We start from the raw sequence: 21,683 nt of genomic DNA on the forward strand, positions 1-21,683 counted from the left end.
TCCACTGTCTTTGAGACAAGAGCAGCGCAAAGTCCTTAACTTCCAACAGTCTGGCCATGCAATTTGAACACCCAGCAACTCCACGTTGCTCATCTGCGGGGAAGGCAAGCTTCTGCTGCCTTGCCCGCTGCCCTCCCTCAAGCCTTCTGACTCAGTCGTGAGAATGGGCTCTCTGTGTTCTAGTTTATACAAGCAACACTTAGCGATACGTTTCAGATTTTAAAAATCTCTTCCCGTTCGTAGCAGTGTCATTGAAGATCCTGACTAGTTCTTATTAGCATTCATTTGCCTTTTGCTCAAAGTGCACCTTTGCTCTTCCTTTCAGTAAGAGGTAGAAATGAATTTCTCATTTGCTGCTTCCACCATCAAAGCTCAGCCTCATGTTGTTTGACCCTAGTAATGGAGGGGATAAATGGCAAAAAATAAGCGGAATTGTGCACTTTGGGCTGCAAAACATGCTATTTGGCAGAAATGTTGTCAGATATGTGTGGTATAGGTGGGCAAACTTCTAAAACTACACATATCTGACAACATTTCTGCCAAATCACGTGCTTTGTAGACCAAAGTGTAGAATACCATCCACTAGGTGCCCCACCTAATGTAGTTATAAATAAATGTACTGCTGGTGGCAGCAGTACCTAAGGGAGGATTTTAGAAGAAAAGATTTTAATTTGCGGATTCAAAAGGATACTATCACTTGCAGGACTCAATAAATTGGATCAGTTAGGAAATAATCAGAAGCCCGTCAGTTACTTCTATTGCTTCCTGAAAGAAAGGCACACTACATGCTTGCCATCCTTACAAACAACACAGGAACTGCCTCATGCTGTTTACACAAGCGGTCTGGATTTATGAAAAGAATATTTTCCTCTGTTTGCTGATGCTTTCAGAGGGTCTGGTCCATTTGTAGCCGAACTGTGATACGTGATACCCTGCACATAAGCAGCAGCAGCAGCAGAAAGGGAGGCTATGAGAAACCTATTACTTAGGGCTTTCCTGTGTCTCCATCCATATTTCTTTCTTTGGGGCTGCTGTTATTTATTTGATTAAAGGATGCATATGCCACCCTTCAGCCTGACAACAGGCCTTCAAGGCAGCTGACAAAAGAAAAAGGAAATCCAGTGTCCGTGTGCCATCAGCATCCTGCAGAAGTTCTGGTGCCCGCAGTCTGATGACGCAAGGGCTATGGAGCTTGCTGGGATGCAGACTTGGCGGACCAATAAGAGAGAGGGGCTCTGTGGTCCCTCTAAGGTGCATGGCTGTATGCCCGCACACAACACTCTAGCCCCTCTGCTGTTTATAGCAGCCACGCAGTTTGGCCCTGTGCTGTGATGGCGCAGCTGTTTGTGCCACCTCTTCCCTGCCACATTGTCTCATGCCCGGCCAGAGCTGGAAAATTAGCTCTCTCATGCAAGCAAGAAAACCAGTTCTCCCACTCTGACCATGGCAAGATCCCTTCTGTAAATGGCTTCAGGTACGTGGGCTCTTTGATAATGGCGCCCGCCAGGGCTTATGATTTCCCCGCTCTGGCTGTGGCAAGAGCCAACATGACAGCGGTGGGGGAAGGCAGAAGTGGGGGGGGGGGACAGATTAATGGAGGGTTAGAGTTTTGTACCGACGTGGCAGCGTTGCGGGCAAGAAAAGCAGCATCCCCAAAGGGATCGAGTTGGCATCAGGCAGTAGGTGGAAGGAAAATAAAAGGGCGGAAGGCGACACATGAAGTACCCATCACCGTGCAGGGCGAGACTGCATGGCTGCTTGTGAAATCTGGAAGTCTGCTGTGTGGGCACAGCATTGGAAAAGCTTCTTCCACACTTTGAGGTTTTTTTCCTTCTCTTTCTCCCACCTTCCCCCCCTGCCCCAAGTTATTTCTAGGTGGGGGTTTTGTTGTTGTTGTTTTTAGAATGACTGACATCTTGCTGGAATGAAGGATGCTGGGTAGCTGTGCTCCTCCTGACTCCCAGTACCAGCTGCACTTGCTCTTGCACCGACGCCATCCGTTCCTGCTCTCTAGTTATTGGGGTGGAAGGGGGGAGCCAGCAGAGACTCCTTAGCTGGAGTCTCTGCTGGCTCAGTCTGTCCTCCCCCACCATACAGTCTGTCCTCCCCCACCATACCATTTCGACCTGTCATTTGCATGTGAAGAAGGAACTACTGGATTCCTTCCAAGGGGGACTGTGCCCAGAAATGAATCTAGTTTGGGGCCTGTTGTTGTTTGGTACAGACAGCAACAGAGAAGGGACTCTAATACGGCACAGAGTTTGGCAGCTGCTACATTCACATCTACATAACATATAGCTAATGGGGGGGGGGGCTGAATTTTGATTGCATGAAATGACTTACATTTTTTATTGTGAATGACAGAAAATGTTATCTGCCTGATCATGACTTTAAATTTGGAAACAAATACTCTTCTTTTCTGTTTTAATCTGGTTTTGATTATTATATGCATAGACTTAATTATTTGTAATTTTCATTGTTATTATTATTTTGGACACTTTAGCCATGAAGTTACATTGGGTGTTGCTAAACACTGTTTTAATAGAACAATGGGGACAGAAGGGTGTGTGTGTGTGTGTGTGTGTGTGTGTGTGTGTGTGTGTGTGTGCACGCGCGCGTGCGCTCATGGAAACATACATGGCATACCTGAAGGAAAGAGTGGGGGAGTGTTTGGTCCACACTTTCATAGAGGAATATTCATCTCATCCTTTAACCTGCAGGAAAGAGAAGAGCTGGTATTTTGGTAGAAAACATAAATTGTCCCCTTTGCTAAGTGGGGTCTGCCCTGGTCTGCATTTGAATGCTAATTGAAAAGGCAATTAACTACTGTGTTCAGTGACTTAAGACTTAAATGTAAAGTGAAAGAAAGTAAGAACCGAATTTTATAAATAGAATAGAATTGTAAAATACATTTCTTTCCTTCCATATTTATGGGGTGTTTGTGTGTGTGTTGTATCTATAGTGGCACATTATAATGCACATGTGCGCACACTGCCTTGTTACTGCCCAGAACAAAACTCATTCCACTCACTGATGAAAAAATTAGGAGCACTGGAAGGGCTATTCCCACCCCCACCCCCCAACGCCCCCAACCATTTGGACAAACATCTGTGATGCGATTCATAGTTACATAAATTAACCTTGGCTTCATCTAACTGTGATTTGCCGTTATGTGCTAATGCGGCCAGTGTTGTGAATGGGTAGCATCTGTGGTTTGATTCAGGTGCTATTTCATCAACTCAGCCTATCCCACGTGATTACAAGAGTGTGCTGTGAGTGTATGGATCTCCATCCCTAGCATTGTGCTCTGGGCTCCTTGGAGGAAGAGTGGGATATAAAATGTAAACAATCATCATCATCATCATCATCATCGCATGAGGTGGGTGGTTCAACCATACTGCACCTGTACATGTGTGCTAAATATTACATTAAAATTAAAATGTAAAGATGCTATTCTAGTTCTAGTCATGCACCATCAGCTCGTCTAGTTTAGCACTGAGGCCTCATTTTGGTAAGAGGTGAGGACTTGAGGGTTGTATAGGGGATGGGATTGTATCTCAGTGGAAAAGTACCTGCTTTGCATGCAGAACATCCCAGCTTCAATCCCTGACATCTCCAGCTTAGGCTGGAAAAGACTCTGCTTGAAACCTTGAAGAACCGCTCCCAGTCAGCATAGAAAATACTGACCTTGGTGGACCACTGATCTGACTTGGTATAAGGCAGCTTCCTATGTTCAGCTCCCAATGCTGCTTTTCTAAGGAGAGGGGTGGGCTACATTTGGTTCCATGAGTCGTGTAGGTTTGGTTTGCACACTGTTTCATAGGGCTGTATGTCTTGGTTTTAAGCAATTCTATTAGAGCAGCTGTGCCATAATTGGAAAGGAGTGGAAAAGAACAGTGTGATGATCCCAATATAACCTCAAGGGAGAAGGTGACACGCTTGCCTCCTGAATTATGTTGGCTAACTGCACAATTATTCGGTGCTACTGAACCAGCCTTGTAGCTTGTCCAGAGTTCAGGCTGTAGTTAAAATCCATTGACGTTTAAAAAAAACCCAAAAAGCATCCTCTGAGGGCTTTTGGATTCTGACCTTTGCATGGCAAAGGCTGCAAATGGCTCCAGTCCCCGCGGACTTTCCCAAGCCTCCATAGTCTAACAATGACAGGGAAGTTTGCAAAGCTAGATGCTGTTTTATTGCTTTGCTGACTGTGTTTGTTTATTTACATGTTTAACTCTATCCCATCCTGAGGGCTTTTGCAAACACAGTAGCCTGATAAAACAAGGAAATGTGATAGCCCTTAAAATAAAAAAGATGTAACTGAAGTAGAAGCTCAGAGAAAGGGAGCTGGGTCCATATGGACTATAAACTTTCAAGTTTATTGAGGAACCTGTGCTGCAGCTAAGCACTGGCTGTGTCTCTGTCTTTTATTGAACAATAAGACATTAATAGGTCAGACAGTTACCCTCTATAAGTTGAACCCAGTCCATTAAAAGTCAGACCAAATTCGACAGTTTGCAAAAGATGTCACCATGGGGGCGTGCTATTGGCCCGAGGTGCAGAAGAGGGCAACCAAGACGATCAGCGGCCTGGAGCACCTTCCTTATGAGGCAAGGCTGCAACACCTGGGGCTTTTTAGTTTTGAAAAAAGACGACTGCAGGGAGACATGATAGAGGTCCATAAAATCATGCATGATGTAGAGAAAGTTGATGGAGAGAAATTTCTCTCACACACACACACTAGAACCACTAGAACCACACACACTAGAACCACACTAGAACTAGGAGTCACCCCTTGACATTGATTGCCAAGAAATTTAGGACCAACAAACGGAAGTACTTTTTCACACTACTTGTGGAATTCTCTGCCACAAGATGTGCCACAACCTAGGTGCTTTCCAGATTAGACCCTACAACCGGATCACAGCATATCTATGAAGTGTGCTTCCACACTTCCTGTGTTGTGACACTGCAGTCCCTATGCTGACAGCAAGGTGCCATTCATATTTCCAATGCCTTGTTTCAAATTTAATCACTGTGATATAGTGCTATAATGTTGTATATCCGACGTTAAAAAGTTGCTGTTATTTCGGATTGTTAGTTTTCACAAGATTGCTCCCCCTGCTGGGCACTTTGCTATTTATGTTTTGAATGTGATTTGCCTGAGCGGAAGCATTTCACCACTGTTGAGTGGCTAATCCAGAAAGCACCCTGGATAGCTTTAAGAGGAGGATGGATAACTTCACAGAGGAGAGGTTTATCAATGGCTACTAGTCTAAGGGCTATAGGCCATTTCAAGCCTCAGGGGCAGGATGCCTCTGAATACCCGTTGCAGGGAAGTAACATCAGGAGAGAGGGCATGCCCTCAACTCCTGCCTGTAGGCTGTCAGCGGCATCTAGTGGGCCACTGTGTGGAACAGGATGCTGGAGTAGATGGGCCTTGGGCCTGATCCAGCAGAGCTGTTCTTATGTTCTTAAACCAGGTATCTGCTGAGCATATAAAGAGCAGTAGGAGAGTGTAAAATTTGGAGGGGATAAACTGTGGGCAGGGGAGGCTGTCCAAGCATTGCTTCTTCCCTGCCCTCCCCTTTCCAGTTGCTTTTCACCAGCCAGCGTCCCCTGGTATGAGTTTTCCACAGATGGGAGAAAAGCAGCTGGGGGAGAAGAGTGCAAGGAAGAAGTGGGGCAAAAGTTAAGTATCCCTCCCTGGGCCTTCTAGGAACATAGGAAGATGCCTTATACCAAGTCAGACCATTGATCCAACAGCGCTCATATGTAGTCACCCATCCAAATGCAAACCAGGGCTGACTCTGCTTAGCAAAGCAATTCATGTTCACTACCACAAAACCAGCTCTCCTCTAACTTGTGCCCTCTCTCCACTGCTCTTTAGATGTTCAACAGAGATTTAAGTTCCCAAGTCTTCCCAAACATCTAGTTTGAACCCCTAGAGTTTGAAACTCCAGATAAAAAATATACTATCAGAAAGCATGCTGAAATAAAAGGCTTATATTGTTGATCAACTATATACTATATACTATATACTATATATTATATATTATGTAGACCTGTTTCAGACTGGCTTTCAGGCGGGCTATGGGGTGGAGACTGCCTTGGTCAGTCTGATGGACGATCTCCAACTGGAAATTGACAGAGGATGTGTGAATCTGTTGGTCCTTTTGGACTTCTTGGTGGCTTTTGATACTATCGACCATAGTATCCTTCTGGAGCATCTGAGGGAGTTGGGAGTGGGAGCTACTGCTTTGCAGTGGTTCCTCTCCTACCTTTTGGGCAAGTTACAGATGGTGTCCCTTGGAGACTGTTGTTCTTCAAAATCTGAACTTTCATATGGTGTCCCTCAGGGCTCCGTATTGTCTCCAGTGTTGTTTCAAATCTACATGAAACCACTGGGAGAGATCATCAGGAGACTTGGTGCAAAGTGGTATCAGTATGCTGATGACACCCAAATCTATTTCTCCATGTCAACCTCATCGGGAGAAGGCATAACCTCCCAAAATGCCTGCCTGGAGGCGGTGATGGGCTGGATGAGGGATAACAAACTGAGACTGAATTCAGATAAGACGGAGGTACTTATTGTGCAGGGTCAAAATTCAGGAGATGAGTGTGAACTGCTTGTTTTGGATGGGATCACACTTCCCCAGAAGGGACAGGTGTGCAGTCTGGGGGTGCTTCTGGACACAAAACTTTCCCTGGTGTCCCAGGTTGAGGTGGTGGCCAGAGGTGCCTTTTATTAGCTTTGGCTGATACGCCAGCTGCCTCCATTTTTTGAGATAAATGACCTCAGGACAGTGGTACATAAGCTGGTAACCTCCAGACAGGATTACTGTACTGCACTCTATGTGGGGCTGCCTTTGTATGTAGTCCGGAAACTACAGCTGGCTCAGAATGCGGCAGCCAGGTTGGTCTCCGGGTCATCTCAATACTCCTGTATTGAAAGATCTAAATTGGCTGCCAATAATTTTCCGAGCAAAATACAAGGTGCTGGTTATAACCTATAAAGCCCTAAACGGCTTGGGCCTTGGGTATTTAAGAGAATGTCTTCTTTGACATGAACCCCACTGCCTGTTGAGATCACCAGGAGAGGTCTGTCTGCAATTGCCACCGGCTCATCTGGTGACTACTTGGGGACAGGCCTTCTCAGTTGCTGCCCTGATGCTTTGAAATGCGCTCCCTGCTGAAATAAGAGCCTTCCCAACTCTGACAATTTTTAAAAAATATTTAAAGACACATTTGTTCACCCAGGCTTTTAATTAAATACCGTTTTAAGAGTTTCAACGTGGGGTTTTTTTTGTTTGTTTGTTTTTGAAATATTGTTTTAAGGTTTTAAATTGTAATGTTTTAACTTTTTGCTGTCATTTATTTTAACCAATGTTTTAATTTCTTTGTTGTCATTTATCTGTTTTAACTAATGTTTTAACTTTTCTGTTTTTGTTGTATACCGCCCAGAGACATAAGTTTTGGGTGGTATAAAAATATGTTAAATTTAAAATAAAATAAAATACTGTGCTTTTCCTTCAAAGACCTCAGAGTAGCTGCAATATGACTTCTAGGTGGTCTCCCATCTAGACAGCTTACATGTTGATTGGCTTCAACCAGATAGTGTGTGTCATGTACCTTTCCTGATCATGTTATAATTCATGACAGACTTGTTCAAATGCCATCATTTGTACAGAGGATAAACATTGCTGGTGACTTTGGTTATGTGCCAGAGAACTGCAGTGCTAGCTTTGCACATCTAATAAGTCCTGTGACTCAGGCTTCCAAATGAGTAAAGAAATCTTCATCAATTCATGATATGAGTTTTACCTGATACTTGCCCATGAGAAAAGATAACAGTTCTAAGGGAAATGAAGCATACTTTGGGTGGGTTCACACAACCCATATGATGCCTCCAAACTAGGGATGTGACTGAACAGGTTCGGTGCCTCCTTAGAGAAGCACCGAACCAGCTCGGGCACCCACGTATGGCAGGATGGTGATTGGTTCCTTTAAAAAGAACCAGGTAATCAGGTAAGCAGCCTAATGGCGCAGCGGGGAAGTAACTTGCCTAAGGAGCAAAAGGTTGCTGGTTCAAATCCCCACTGGTTTGAATCCTCAAAGAATGTGTATTATTAATTGTGCTTTATATTAATTATAGCATGAATAGTCCTCCTACGCATCCTGACTTTGATCTGACATTTAGACATTACTAAAACATTGCTTGTCAATGCTGCTGAGTTGTACTGAAAATATGTTTAAAACAGGTTAACTTCTGCTGACCGTGTTTGTAGCTTTTTCAACAATCAAGGAGGCTGTTCATACAACCGAAAACTTTTCCTCCTACCTTGTTCAAATGCTGAGTATGAAAGCTGAGTAGGATGGATGACACTGTCCTACCCAGTTCCTGTCTCCCACACAATCACTTCTCCCTCCTCCTACCTAGTTGTTTGCTCTCACACAACCAAAAATTTGGAGCATACACAGCTTCCACACTTGAGTAGGACACTTGTCCTACCAAGTTTCCGGTTGTGTGAACAACCTCAATAATTTTTAATTGATTTGTTGATGAATCGGTTAGACACGACACACTCTTTTTGATTTATTTTTTTGTTACGTCCAACAGTTCCTCCATAATACATGACCAACTGCTTTTGAAACTTGGGAGCTTTTCAAAAGTGCATATTCAAATACATCATCAGCAAGGTTATACCCTTGGGTGAGCTTAGAGAAGCTTTCTAGATTATGGCCTTCTGTTATAGACCCGAGCTTTTACGGGATCAAGCAGGAAAGCACTGAGATGGAATGTATTTCATTTTCTGATAGGCTGAATTCCATTTTGGGAGTTAGAAAAGTTATCGTGCCCTTTAGTTTTGGTCACTTAATGTTGCTGACTTCTGTGCTCATATGGGGTTCTGTCCAGTGGTTTTGTTCATTTAGCACATTCTGCAGTTCTGAGTTCATACAGTCCTGAGTTCATACAGAGCCTGTCAAAGTGCTGATAACTGTTCTTTATTTTGTATTTTTCGGTGGGAAGTAAATGACTCCCCAGAAGATTGGCTCAGTTGCTGAGAGGAGCAATTTGTGGATTTGCTGGACAGTTGCAAAGGCCCACAAAGGCTATGTGAACTTGACACAGAGGGGAAATGATCAACTAGCAGGTCACTTGCGTCATAAATTCCAAAAGAGATTGTGAAAACAGACCGATATGAGGGAGATTTCCAGCACAGGCATCATTTTAGATCATATGCCAGAGGTCATACCACTACTTTTTCCTGAGCAGAAAAAGGTGTGCTGCTTCTGCTATTACTTCTGTAGGGTTCATGCACACATAAGACCATGGTCCACGGGATATTGATTTCAAACATACCGAGCCTCTGGGTGAAGCCAAGGCAAGCCAGTGAAAAGCTGTGTGTCTCGATGCATGCACAATTTCTGTACAGTGTATGAAAGTATAGATCTGTAGGTACAATTATTCAGACATTTATATGTCTGAATAGCATATAATGCACATACGCCAATGCACATATGTTCAGTGCACATATGTCACTACACTTCCTATCTGCACCCTACATTTGAAGGGATGCATGCACAGTCATTCACATAATAGCATGTATGTGTGTACAGGTAGCTGTGTGTATGTACAATGTCATGTCTTCATCAGGCTCAGGAATTGTTGCAGTCAGTTTCTCCTTGAAATGTTAAATCATGTGATTGGCCCCAATGTGCTTATTTTTTAATTCCTTAAACCGCAGCGTATATTGACTGAAACATGGTTGTCTTTATCTATACCAGGGATTCTCAACATTGGGTCCCCAGATGTTATTGGACTTCAACTCCCATAATCCCCAACCAAAGGCCACTGGGGCTAGAGCTGAAGTCCAATAACATCCGGGGACTCAACGTTGAGAAACCCTGATCTATACTATAGCAATACAAAAGCAGACCACAATATATACTACAGTTGTGATGATGGTAGTGTTTATGAAATAAGCATGAAGGAGCATTGCAGTGACAAAATCCTGCCCCAGCCCATCACTCACCCCCGGCAGTGTGCCACTCACTGTTACAGTGGGGTTTGTCTGAAGAGGTGCCCCAGCCTCCTAGTCATGGAAATGTCTGCCATCATGGTTATAGCGTTCACCTCTCCAGGTGAGCACCACTGTAACCATGAGTGACATGGAGCAGGGCGGGGGGGGGTGAGTAACAGGCCAAGGCGGGACTTCTGGCCCCACTTTGGGCATTCTGTTGGTGCAGAACTTCCTTTTTATTATGTTTACTAAGTAAGGTATTCTAGTTCATTTTCTCTATGGTCATTTGAAGGTCCAAAAAAGGACCTCACCCTTCCGGGAAGGGTCCATAAGTCCGGAGAAGGTCCCAGATTCTGTTTCTGGCGTTTCCAGTTAAAAAGAATCTCAGATGAAGCAGAAAGGCCCTTTGGAGAGCCACTGCCAGTCAGAGCAAATAGCACTCGTTTAGATGAAACAATGGTTTTACTTAATATGTTCGTGTTTCATTATGGTCCGTTAAAGGAATTCCTCCTCCTCACCCCAGCACCAAAAACAGTAGAGAGTAAAATTCTCCACATTTCAGATACTTTTAAAAAAAAAGTCATAAGTCTGGTTAGAGTGCTGGATTAGGACCGGGGAGACCCGAGTTCAAATCACCATTAGCCATGATACTTGCTGGGCCAGTCACTTCTCTCTCAGCCTAAGCTACTTCACTGGCTTGTTGTGAGGAGAAACCTAAGTATGTAGTACACCACTCTGGGCTCCTTGGAGGAAGAGCGGGATATAAAATGTAAAAATAATAAAATAATAATAATATTGAAAAGAATCTTTTCTCCTTTCGGGGGGGAAAATGTGTTTTCATTCACAGGAATACCTGACCCTCCCATTGCACTCAATTGGACTTTGCTGAACACCAGCCCAACAGCTGTCTATATGGATATTGAAGTCACCTGGGCGGCACCACCCTTAGCAGATGTTAAGACTGGATGGATCCCTCTCAAATACCAGCTGCAGTATAAAGAAGTCAGCGAGACAACATGGAATCAGGTATGTCTGGGAGGAGGGGATCTCACAGGCCCTAAAAGCTTCATCCCCAATCCAGGAATGCCGGGGTAGCACTCCGGAAACTTGGACTACTCCCATTTGAGCCATGTGTGCGTTCTTTGGAATTGACAACATCCATTCAGTTATTACAGAGAAATCAGATGACATCACAGCCAAACCATTGCTTCTGGGGTCTTCCATGGTCAGCTTTTTAAAGACCTTTATTTTTGGTAGATTATATAGCTAGATTATTTTTCTACTTTTAAAGTATTACCCTTACATAAGGATAACATAGCCGGTGAGGGGAAGGAGTTTCTGTCATGAACATCTTGTTGGAAGGATGAAAATATAATTAATAAATGCATTACCTATTAAGGAATATGTATTTACCCATTAAATATTAAGGTCCCTTGTCCTTGCTAAACCTTTCAATGGAAACTGCTAAGTATCTGTTCATTATTTTGTCCCCGAAGAATCAATGTTGTAGGTTGTTGTTTTTAGCTTTTTATTGATTTTCATTTTTTCTAATTTCCCCCCCTCATTAATTGCTATAATGGAGTTTTAATGTTTTAAATTTTAATTGTTGAAATGTGTTAATCTTTTTATTGGTTGTTTTTCTTGTCTTGTAAACTGCCCAGAGAACTTGCGTTTTGGGCAGTATAAAAATGTTAAATTAAATTAAAAGATAGATAGATAGATAGATAGATAGATAGATAGATAGATAGATAAAGATCACCTCACTCTCCTTCCATCCCTGCTGTTAAACTTTCATAATTGGCTTTACTTACAACTGCTTTAATCTCACAATTTACTCACCTTGGCCTTACGCACAACTGCTTTAATGGATTGCAGATAAATGATTGAAGTCACTAAAATTATTAGTGCCTCAATTGGAAAGTAGTTAATTTCAGAACTTTTTTTTTCTTGAATTGCACTATGTTAACAGCAGATTAAGGCTTATTTTTGTATACACTAAATCAGAGTGACATTTTGCACCTTTTCATACCTATTTCATACCTATGTTTTTAACTTTTGTAAACTGCCTTGGGGCTATCTTTTAACGAAAGGCGGTATAAAAATGCAAAAATAAATAACTAAATAAATAAATATTCAGTCCCAGTCCATAATAATAGCTATTACTACCATGTATAATTTCCCTCATGCTAAAGGTACTTTGAATTTTGCAGACTGAAATAGCAAGTTCTTGTAGAATTTATTTTAGGCTTCTTCTAGCAAACAGAAGTAATTGGAGAAATATATTGAGGACATAGAAATATACATTTTAATAGTGGTAATGTAACCATGTGATGTATTAAAATGTACCATTTAAATAGTGGCAATGTAACCAGAGGACAGGAATAAATGCAGTGGTAGCTGGTGCCCATTGGGTCTGATAGGACAGAAGGCAAGGTGGTAATAAGAACATAAGACATAAGAACAGCCCTGCTGGATCAGGCCCAAGGCCCATCTAGTCCAGCATCCTGTTTCACACAGTGGCCCACCAGATGCCGCTGGAAGCCGCAGACAGGAGTTGAGGGCGTGCCCTCTCACCTGCCATTTCTCCCCTGCAACTGGTACTCAGAGGCATCCTGCCTTTGAGGCTGGAGGTGGCCCACAGCCCTCCGACTAGTAGCCATTGATAGACCAATGGCAAGTGAGCCAACTGTGAGCCAATGGCAAGTGAGCCAAAGTGATAGGTCAATGGCAAGTGAGCCAACTGACTCTGGTTTTGTCCCCACCCACCTCCCTTGCAGGGAGGACACAAAGAACCTTTCCAAACAAGAGGGTCTGTTGCATAGGTGGGTTCCCACACTTCAAATTATGCAAAGTAACAGCAGGCTGTGTCAATACTCAAGTTTTTCTTACTGTTTCTTACGCAGTCTACATTTCAGTCTTCTGCATCAATAAACACTGTTTTAATTCTCCCTCCATCCACCACAATGCCACCCCCATTTCCTGTTCACCCTTTTCCTCCACGCCAAAGTCGGGTGTTTTGGTCTTTAAACATCACAAGAACCCAGCTTAGCAACCTCTATTTCATTGTTGGGGAGAAAGGTGGCAGGGCTTGGTGTGTGCTGCTCACATCGAGAATCTAATTGTCTTTTGCAACTGGTGTAGGAGGAAAGCCAAGGCTTCCTCTCAAGCCATTCGGACATCCAGCCCTGCATAGCTAGCAAGCAGGCACAGCGAGCAGGAGGCGGCAGCACAGGAAGTGGTGGCAGCAGCTGTGCGGTCCCAAGCAAGACTCTGCCGGCAGCTACCACAGAAGTTGCGCTTTGCACACAGCAAGGGAAGCAATGAAGCGCTCTGCAAACCCTGGGGGCACAAAATGAAGGAAGGTGTGGCAATCGGAAGAGGAAGGCAAGGTGTACCCACACTTCCTGTGGAAACCCGTTCGTGGCACATTCAACACTGAGAGGAAATGATGGGTTTTTGCTTCACTTTAAATATGGGTTGGGGGGCCATTTGTGGCAGAAAAATATGGAGTGCCACATACATCATACTGGCCTTCTACATTGCTGCCCCAAGGCTTTGTAATGCGCTCCCTGTAAAAATAAGAACCTCTCCATCTCTATTTTTAGAAGGCAGTCAACACACATTTGTTTACCCAGGCTTTTAATTAGATTTACAGTTTTTAATAGTTTTAACATTTTGTTACATTGTAAATTGTTTTAATGTTTTAACTCTGTTTTGATTTTGTTTTAATTTGTGCTGTTTTTATTGTAAACCGCCCAGAGACATAGGTTTTGGGCAGCATATAAATTCGTTAAATAGATAACAAATATACAGGCAGCAATATCCTCCATTAAAATCAACAATGACGCTGATTCAGATTGCCTTTTAGAAGACCTGTAAGCACACTTAAGAACTTATGTGCTGCAATTCCTTAATAATTCTTTCATCTAACTGAGCCAGGGTGGCCCATAGTATTGCTATACCTGAAGTGAGGCACCAAATGCTTCCTTGCCCCACAGGGGTGTAGCCATCATTGTGCAAATGGGTTCAAAGAACCCGGGCCGCCAGTGAAAAGGGCCACCAAAGCCTTGTGGCATCACATGCAAAGGGGGCATGGCCCAGGCTTCCGAGAGCCCAAGCGTGCTCTCAACTTGTCATTTCAGGCAGTGCCAGCTGCCCCACTGGACGTTTCCCCCTTTCTCTCCCTCTCTGGGAGGGACACATGCCCCCGTGTGTGTGACATCATATGCATGAGTGTAACTGGAGGGGGCCGCCAAGTGGGACTGGACCCAGGCTGCCGTTCGGCTGGCTCCACAGCTGTTGCCCCACACCACTGGAGGGGAGAGCTGGTCTTGTGCTAGCAAGCATGACTTGTCCCCTTAGCTAAGCAGGGTCTGCCCTGGTTGCATATGAATGGAAGACTAGAAGTGAGCACTGTAAGTTCCCCTCAGGGGATGGAGCTGCTCTGGGAAGAGCAGAAGGTTTCAAGTTCCCTCCCTGGCGGCATCTCCAGATAGGGCTGAGAGAAATTCCTGCCTGCAGCCTTGGAGAAGGCGCTGCCAGTTTGTGAAGACAATAGATAGACCAACGGTCTGACTCAGAATATGGCAGCTTCCTATGTTCCTGTGTTGGGGGTCAGCCCCCTTTGAAGATTGACACTTGTGAGCCTTCAAAGTGGCACCAGGGGTGGAGGGAGCAGAAGCCTTCAAAAAATCTAGCCACGGGCCACTGTCCTCATCACTATGTTAGTGAATGTTTAATGTTCTAACAGCAAAACATCCATCTAGAGGGAAATCCAGCTAAAAGCTGTGCACATAACAACATTGCAGAGTTTAAAAGCTTGTCCCCATTAATATAAATGTAGCAGTAAGGCATCTATTGCTCTGTGTTGGTTCTTGACTCTTATTATGATATCAATAAACATCTCAACTATTTTCTCTTCCTGCTTGTAGGAGGTTTTGCATCTAGAAAAATGTTCCTTTGAGGCCTTTGCTTACGAGCAGACAACTGAAAAATTTGCCATTTATCATTTCAGCTGGAGCCAGAGCTCTTGACAACAAAACATCAGTTGTATTCTTTGAAGACTTGCCATGATTATGAGATACGGGTCCGAGCAGCACAAAATACATCTGAAATCTATGGGGAGTTCAGTGAAGTGCTTCATGTGTCTTTTGGTGCTGTAGGCCTGTTGCCATGTGGGGAGGGTAAGTCAGAAAAGAACATATCCTGGTTTTTGGTTTGTTTTATATATCGCTTATTTTAGTTATTGTCTGCTGTGTCTCTGTATTTTACGAAGACTCTAGGGCAGGGCCGCTCAACTTCAGCCCTTCTGCAGATGTTGGCCTACAATTCCCATAATCCTTGGCTATTGGCCACTGTAGTTGGGGATTATGGGAGTTGTAGTCCAAAAACAGCTGGGGGCCTAAGTTGAGCAGGCCTGCTCTAGGGTGTAGTGGTTAGAGTGCTGGACTAGGACCAGGGAGACCTGAGTTCAGATCCCCATTCAGCCATGGTACTGGCTGGGTGACTCTGGGCCAGTCACTTCTCTCTCAGCCTAACCTAACCTCCTCCTCCTCCTTCTCCTTATTATTATTATTATTATTATTTCTTGTTTACACAGTCAGACAGGTGTTATTGACTGGTTTGTTTTATCCAGACATCGAATCCTTCCCAAGGACCTGGGATGGCTGAATTTTATTGTCAATGTTGTTGCTGTTGTTATAGATATTGTCGCAGAATATAGGCTGTTCCCAGTAAAGCTGCTTTTTGTAATTGGCTGATGGTGATTTCTGTGGCCCCTATGGTGCTGAGGTGCTCTTCAAGGTCTTCTGGAACTGCACCCAGGGCGCCAATTACCACTGGGATTATTTTGGTCTTCTTCTGCCACAGCCGAAATAATAATAATAATTATTATTATTATTATTATTATTATTATTATTATTATTATTATTATTATTATTGACATTTTATATCCCACTCTTAAATTTCTCCTCACAACAACCCTGTGAAGTAGGTTATGCTGAGAGAGACGTGACTGGCCCAGAGTCACCCATAACAGGGTATGTAGTACACCACTCTGGGATCCTTGAAGGAAGAGCAGGATATTTTTAAAAATGTAGATTATGATGATGAATGATTGATTCAGAACATCATACAATATACTCACCCTTGCTAGGATGTGCTCCCCATGTCCTCTTGAAACTTGACCCTCTCTGTGTTATCTCTTCCCACAGCCCATGTGACTGAGAAAGGCCTTGTCCTCAGCTCTGCCTACAGAAAGGCATGTGGGCAGTGCAGAAATCATCTTACAGAAGCCCAGTTCAGACACCATGCTGTACGAGTGTACTGATATCTGTACACTCGTATACATGTTTGTGTGAATGACTGTACCCGTGTTCATTTTTAAAGGGAACCTGCTGGATACAGCCCCTTCAACTGCATAGTAGAGATAGGAAGTGTTCTTCTGTACCCGTGTTCAACTTAACATGTGAATGTCTGTACCTGTGTACAGATTTATACCTGTGTACCCAGTACACTCATTGTACAAGTGTGGAACATAATGTGTGAATGGGCCGAGAGAGTATATGCAGGCACTGCCTAAACTTTAGCACAGCTGCAACCTAGGAGCCAATATTAATGAACTTACTTGCTCCAGAAAAGTGGTGGAAAGGTCAAATAAAGTAAACATACCAGAGGCTGAAGGGAGATAAGTTTCTTAAGCAAAGTGTGCCAAAGGCAAGTCAACAACCTCTACAGATTTAGGGGTTCTTAAATTATTTTCTCCTTGCTCTAGGATTATTCTTTTCTTTTCATAATTTCAATTTATAATCTGGCTTTCAATTTTGGAAGCACTCAGGATGGCTTTTGTCATCTGGAAAACCAGATTTTACAAGTAGCACAGACCTGCCACCAACCAGTGTCTTTCTCTCCCCCCACCTCTTTTTTAGGGGGATGGGGGATAATGTCTAGGACAGGGCCGCCTGACTTCAGCCCTGCTGCAGATGTTGCACTACAATTGCCATCATCCCTGCCTATTGGCCACTGAAGCTGGGGATGATGGGAGTTGTGATCCAACAGAAGTCGGAGGGCTGTAGTTGTGCAGCCTTGGTCTAGGACAAATGCATATGTTTCCCTGCTGCCTAGGCAACTAATAGGGGATCAGAGCCTTAACAAACAGAGCTTGGTGACCCCAAAGTTCCCTGGAATCTCTCAGGGAAATAGGCCATTGCTCAGTAGTAAAGCATCTGCTTGGCATGCAGAAGATCGCAGGTTCAGTCCCTGGCATCTCCAGTTAGGACTGGGGGAAATGGCTGCCTGAAGCCCTGGAGAGCCACAGCTAGTCCCAGCAGACAACACTGAACCAGATGAACCAGCTCTCTGATTCAGTAGGTGGCAGCCTCCTATGTTCCTAAGGAAATAGGGTGAGTTCCCGTTTTTCGGAGCAATATTCTAGGAATCCCATTCCCATAATTAGCTAGTGCTGCCAGCCAGGATGGGTCTGACTAGCACTCTTGATGGGCAAGATAGCCATGGAAAGTTGGGAAATGTTCACCGTACGCTCGGGGACAACATAGTATGGAAGGTGCAAGTTTGGGGCCAACTGTAGATTTTCTAATCAATAGGGTAAGAAATTTAATACACAAAACATTCATATTTAGGACAGCAGCTATTTATAAGACTAATTTGTTGGGGTAATATGACATGAATATGAATTATTATGAGCTCTGTAGTGTTTTTCATCAATAAGTTGCTGTGTATTTTATTTCTTTGAAAATATGCTTAGCATCTCCCCCCCGTTCCCCCCTCTCTTTTTCTCTCCCCCTCTCTCTCCCTCCCTCTCTTTTTCTCTCCCTCCCTCTCCCTCTCTTTTTTCTCTCCCCCTCTCCCCCTTTCTCTCCTCCCTCCCTCCCGCATCCCTCTCTCTCTTTTTCTCTCCTTTTCAGCTCCAGCAGGAGGACCACAGATCATTAAGTGTAGATCACCCGAAATGGAAACATTTTCATGTTACTGGACTACTGGTGACTTTCCCCATTTAACTGCTCCAGGAACAATACAACTGCAGTTTTTGAAAAGGTATAAGAAAAGGTACATCAATTTCATGCACTTGAAACTACTGTCTAAATTGAGTCCATTCTGCTGTTAACAGAAATCAATACCTAGACGAAGGCCATGGAAACAGGACATTTTTCCACACATTATTTCCACACTTTATGCCAGTTATAGATCCACAGGACACAGAAGCTATTTAACATCCCTGGCATGTTAAATTGGTGGACAAGGTCCAGTGTGGTGACTGGACAGTGGGTGGGTGATTAGCCAGTTAAAGAAAAACTATCCCACTGCTCCTACCAAGGAGATATTTATTTTGCAGTTCAGTTGTGATGAACCACATGGAACCTGACTTAAGTGCATCACTACCAGTCCATGGACACCAGATGAACACCAGCTGTAAGAAATCGCAATTGCCATTTGCTTGGCGGCTTGGAGATCCCAATATTTGCTGGACCCATTCAGAAGCTGAAGTTCTATGAGGTCCACATCAATGTTTTAAAATTACTGAGCCTGACAAGTATCCTGCCCAGCTTTGGGGGCTGTGCATGCTCCCATTTTCTAGTTATGTGTTCACAAAAAGCATGGTACAGGAAGTTATCATCCGTGAGGCTCCTGCTGGGTAGGACGCTTTCCCTCCTGCCTCATTAAACAGCTGTGTACAGTTGCTGAGTAGGACAGAGACCTCCTACCCAGCACAAGCCTCGCAGACAAACAATTCCCCCACTTTCAGCCTACAGTGTCAGAGCTGCCTTTCATATTATGCAGCAGCCACAGCAGGTCCCTAATGCTGACGTTGCACTGTGCAGAACGTCGGCTATTATTATTATTATTATTATTATTATTATTATTATTATTATTATTAAATTGTATAAACATACAAACACATCCAATTTTGTTTGTTTAATATATTTATATCCTGCCACTCCAGTGGCAGGATATACTGCTTGGGGAGGCTGACAACAAATCCATTCATAATGTGATGTACGATAGCCTACCTTAAATAATGGAAATAATGAATGAGGGGCCTGTTCAGACAATACCATCCCTGCCCACGCATTTAGGAAAGGGATGCATTGATTGCACACGTCATGACAACCGCTCTGGGTGTCCTAATGCCTTCAGCAATATTTTGGGGAGTCTGATCCCCAGCACCATTAAATGCATAGCTGGTCTTGTAGTAGCAAGCATGACTTGTCCCCTTAGCTAAGCAGGATCCACCCTGGTTGCATATGAATGGGAGACTTGATGTGTGAGCACTGGAAGAGATTCCCCTTAGGGGATGGAGCCGCTCTGGGAAGAGCATCTAGATTCCAAGTTCCCTCCCTGGCATCTCCAAGATAGGGCTGAGAGAGATTCCTGCCTGCAACCTTGGAGAAGCTGCCACCAGTCTGTGAAGACAATACTGAGCTAGATAGACCAATGGTCTGACTCAGTATGTGGCAGTTTCCTATGTTTCCTATGTTCCCGTGTTCCCATGCAGTTCAATAGGGTTATCAATACTCCAGGATCCATATCAGTAAAAAGAACATTTTTAGACACTTATGATGAGTTGATAGATGAAACGCCATAGGGCACTTAACCTTGTTAAGGTTGATCCTGATCTGGAAGATGGAGTTGTAGAACACTGAAAACAAAGTTTTATTATTTTTTTCATTTCCACTTGGAAGATGGAATTGTAGAACACTGAACACAAGGTTTTATTATTTTTTTCCAATTTCTAATCCACCCCCTATGTTGACTGAGGGCTATAGCCACTGGAGCAGGGCTAGTAAAAGAGTTGGCAACCCCATTGTCATGCTTAGAACTCTGCCTTCTGTAGGTTAGGTATATCAACAGTTTCTTTCTAATATAAAAAATAAATTCATTTTACCAAAATTGTGGTTTTGGATTGCCAGATAGCATCCCTGCTATGGAGCCTAAAGAATAAAGATCTGCAATTTGTAGTACCACTACTGCGTCTCCCATAACAGCTATTATCACATTTCTGTGCTTAATTGAGCCATTTTTGGAAGGGCGATATATAAATCTAATCAAATCAATCAATCAAATAAATAAATAAACAAACAAATAACACTGTTGTCTTTGTGGATGCTTTCAACTGTTTAATGATACGTTTCAGAATTTTAGCCAGAAAAATAGGGCAAAAAAGCATTATTTTCTTCACAGAATTATGAAAAGACAAATTGAGTTGCCTGGTTGTATTTTGGAAAGATTGTTTTTCACCCAGTGCCTTCACATCAACAAACTTTGATACGTCTTTCTTTGGAAATTCACGATATCTGTTTCATAATACTTTTTCTCTCATTCTAGGCACAGTGTATGGAAAGAATGTCCTGATTATGTAACTGCCGGCGAAAACAGCTGTTACTTCAACGAAACCTACACTTCCGTTTGGGTTCCTTATTGTCTCAAGTTAGTCAGTGGAAATCAGCTATATGATGAAAAGTGTGTCCGTGTTGAAGACATAGGTAAACTTTTGCTTCTTTTATAGCACTGCTAGTTGGTGAGGCCTGCTGTGGACCAGGCAATGTAACTTTGCTTTTAAACAGTTATTTACAGCTTCTCCCATCATGGTGCTTTCCAGACTAGACCCTACAACAGAGTCACGTCGTATCTCAGAAGTGTGCTTCCACACTTCCTGCGTTGTGACACCGCAGTCCCTACGAGGACAGCAGGGTGCCATTCACATTTCCAATGCCTTGTTGTGAATTTAATTGCTGCAGTATAGAGCTAGGATGTCTTATATCCGGCGTGAAAAGGTTGCTGTTTTTTCACGTCGTTAGTTGCTGTGAGACTGCTCCCCCATCAGTTTATGGCCCGAATGCAACTTGCCTGAATGGAGGCATTTTGCTGCTGTTGAGCAGCTAGTCTGGAAAGCACCCAGCATATTCCAGTGTAAAAAGTAGTGCATTCAGCTACTGTGGCAGGATTGTTTATGCAAAATTTGGAATCAGTAGGTAATAGTGAAGTGTGACTTTGCTTTGCACAAGCAAATCCACAAACGAGCGCTTCAAAATATATAACAGACAACCGTTTTAAATATATGTTAGATAATTTTTTATTATTGGGCTTGCAGAAGGGAAGTAAAAGAACAGTTTGAAATGTGTAGGAGGTCAACTTCAAACATGATTCAGTTTTACAGAATAATTACCATATATAATTGAAGCATAGTAAATTTGAATTGAGAAAGATCTGCTTTGCTTGGGCATGAAGCCATTTTTGAATTATTGATCTTATTATTCTGTGTTAAAAACCAGTTCAGAACAATAACAGTTAAAATATGATGATTATATTCAGAATTGCTTCCCAAAAATAGGCTTTAAAGCTTTAAATTCAAACCTTTTCTCCAGTGTATTCCAGTGTAAAATGTAGTGTATTCAGCTAGTTTCAACGTCAGGATTGCTTATTCAAAATTTGGTATCTATATGTAATCAGGAAGTATTTCTGTTGCACAAACACACCTGTAAACAAACTTTTGACAATATATAATACATGTCAAATATATTTGAGGTTCTTATGTTACATCAGGGGTTCCCAACCAGAGGTACTCCAGGTGTTGCTGAACTACCACTCCCATCATCCCCAGCCACAATAAATTGCAGCTGGGGATGATGGGAGTTGTCATCAGCA

The 21,683-nt window shown here is 43.2% G+C and overlaps 1 protein-coding gene across 13 annotated transcripts in view; it reads left to right on the forward strand.

The window, feature by feature from the left end:
* GHR (growth hormone receptor) overlaps window positions 1-21,683 on the forward strand; it is a 236,298-nt gene that overhangs the window by 190,606 nt on the left and 24,009 nt on the right. For 10 of the 13 annotated variants that reach the window (XM_053292276.1, XM_053292282.1, XM_053292281.1 and 7 more), the window contains 4 exons: window positions 10,870-11,048; window positions 15,037-15,205; window positions 17,945-18,086; window positions 20,364-20,521. In XM_053292276.1, coding sequence (XP_053148251.1) covers window positions 10,870-11,048; window positions 15,037-15,205; window positions 17,945-18,086; window positions 20,364-20,521 — 648 coding nt within the window. Of the gene's footprint in view, window positions 1-3,275; window positions 3,380-10,869; window positions 11,049-15,036; window positions 15,206-17,944; window positions 18,087-20,363; window positions 20,522-21,683 lie in introns of those variants that run through there. The other 3 variants (XM_053292290.1, XM_053292279.1, XM_053292277.1) reach the window with 3 other exon arrangements.

Source organism: Hemicordylus capensis, chromosome 2 (genome assembly GCF_027244095.1).
Source record: "Hemicordylus capensis ecotype Gifberg chromosome 2, rHemCap1.1.pri, whole genome shotgun sequence".
Classification (NCBI taxonomy): Eukaryota; Metazoa; Chordata; class Lepidosauria; order Squamata; family Cordylidae; genus Hemicordylus; species Hemicordylus capensis.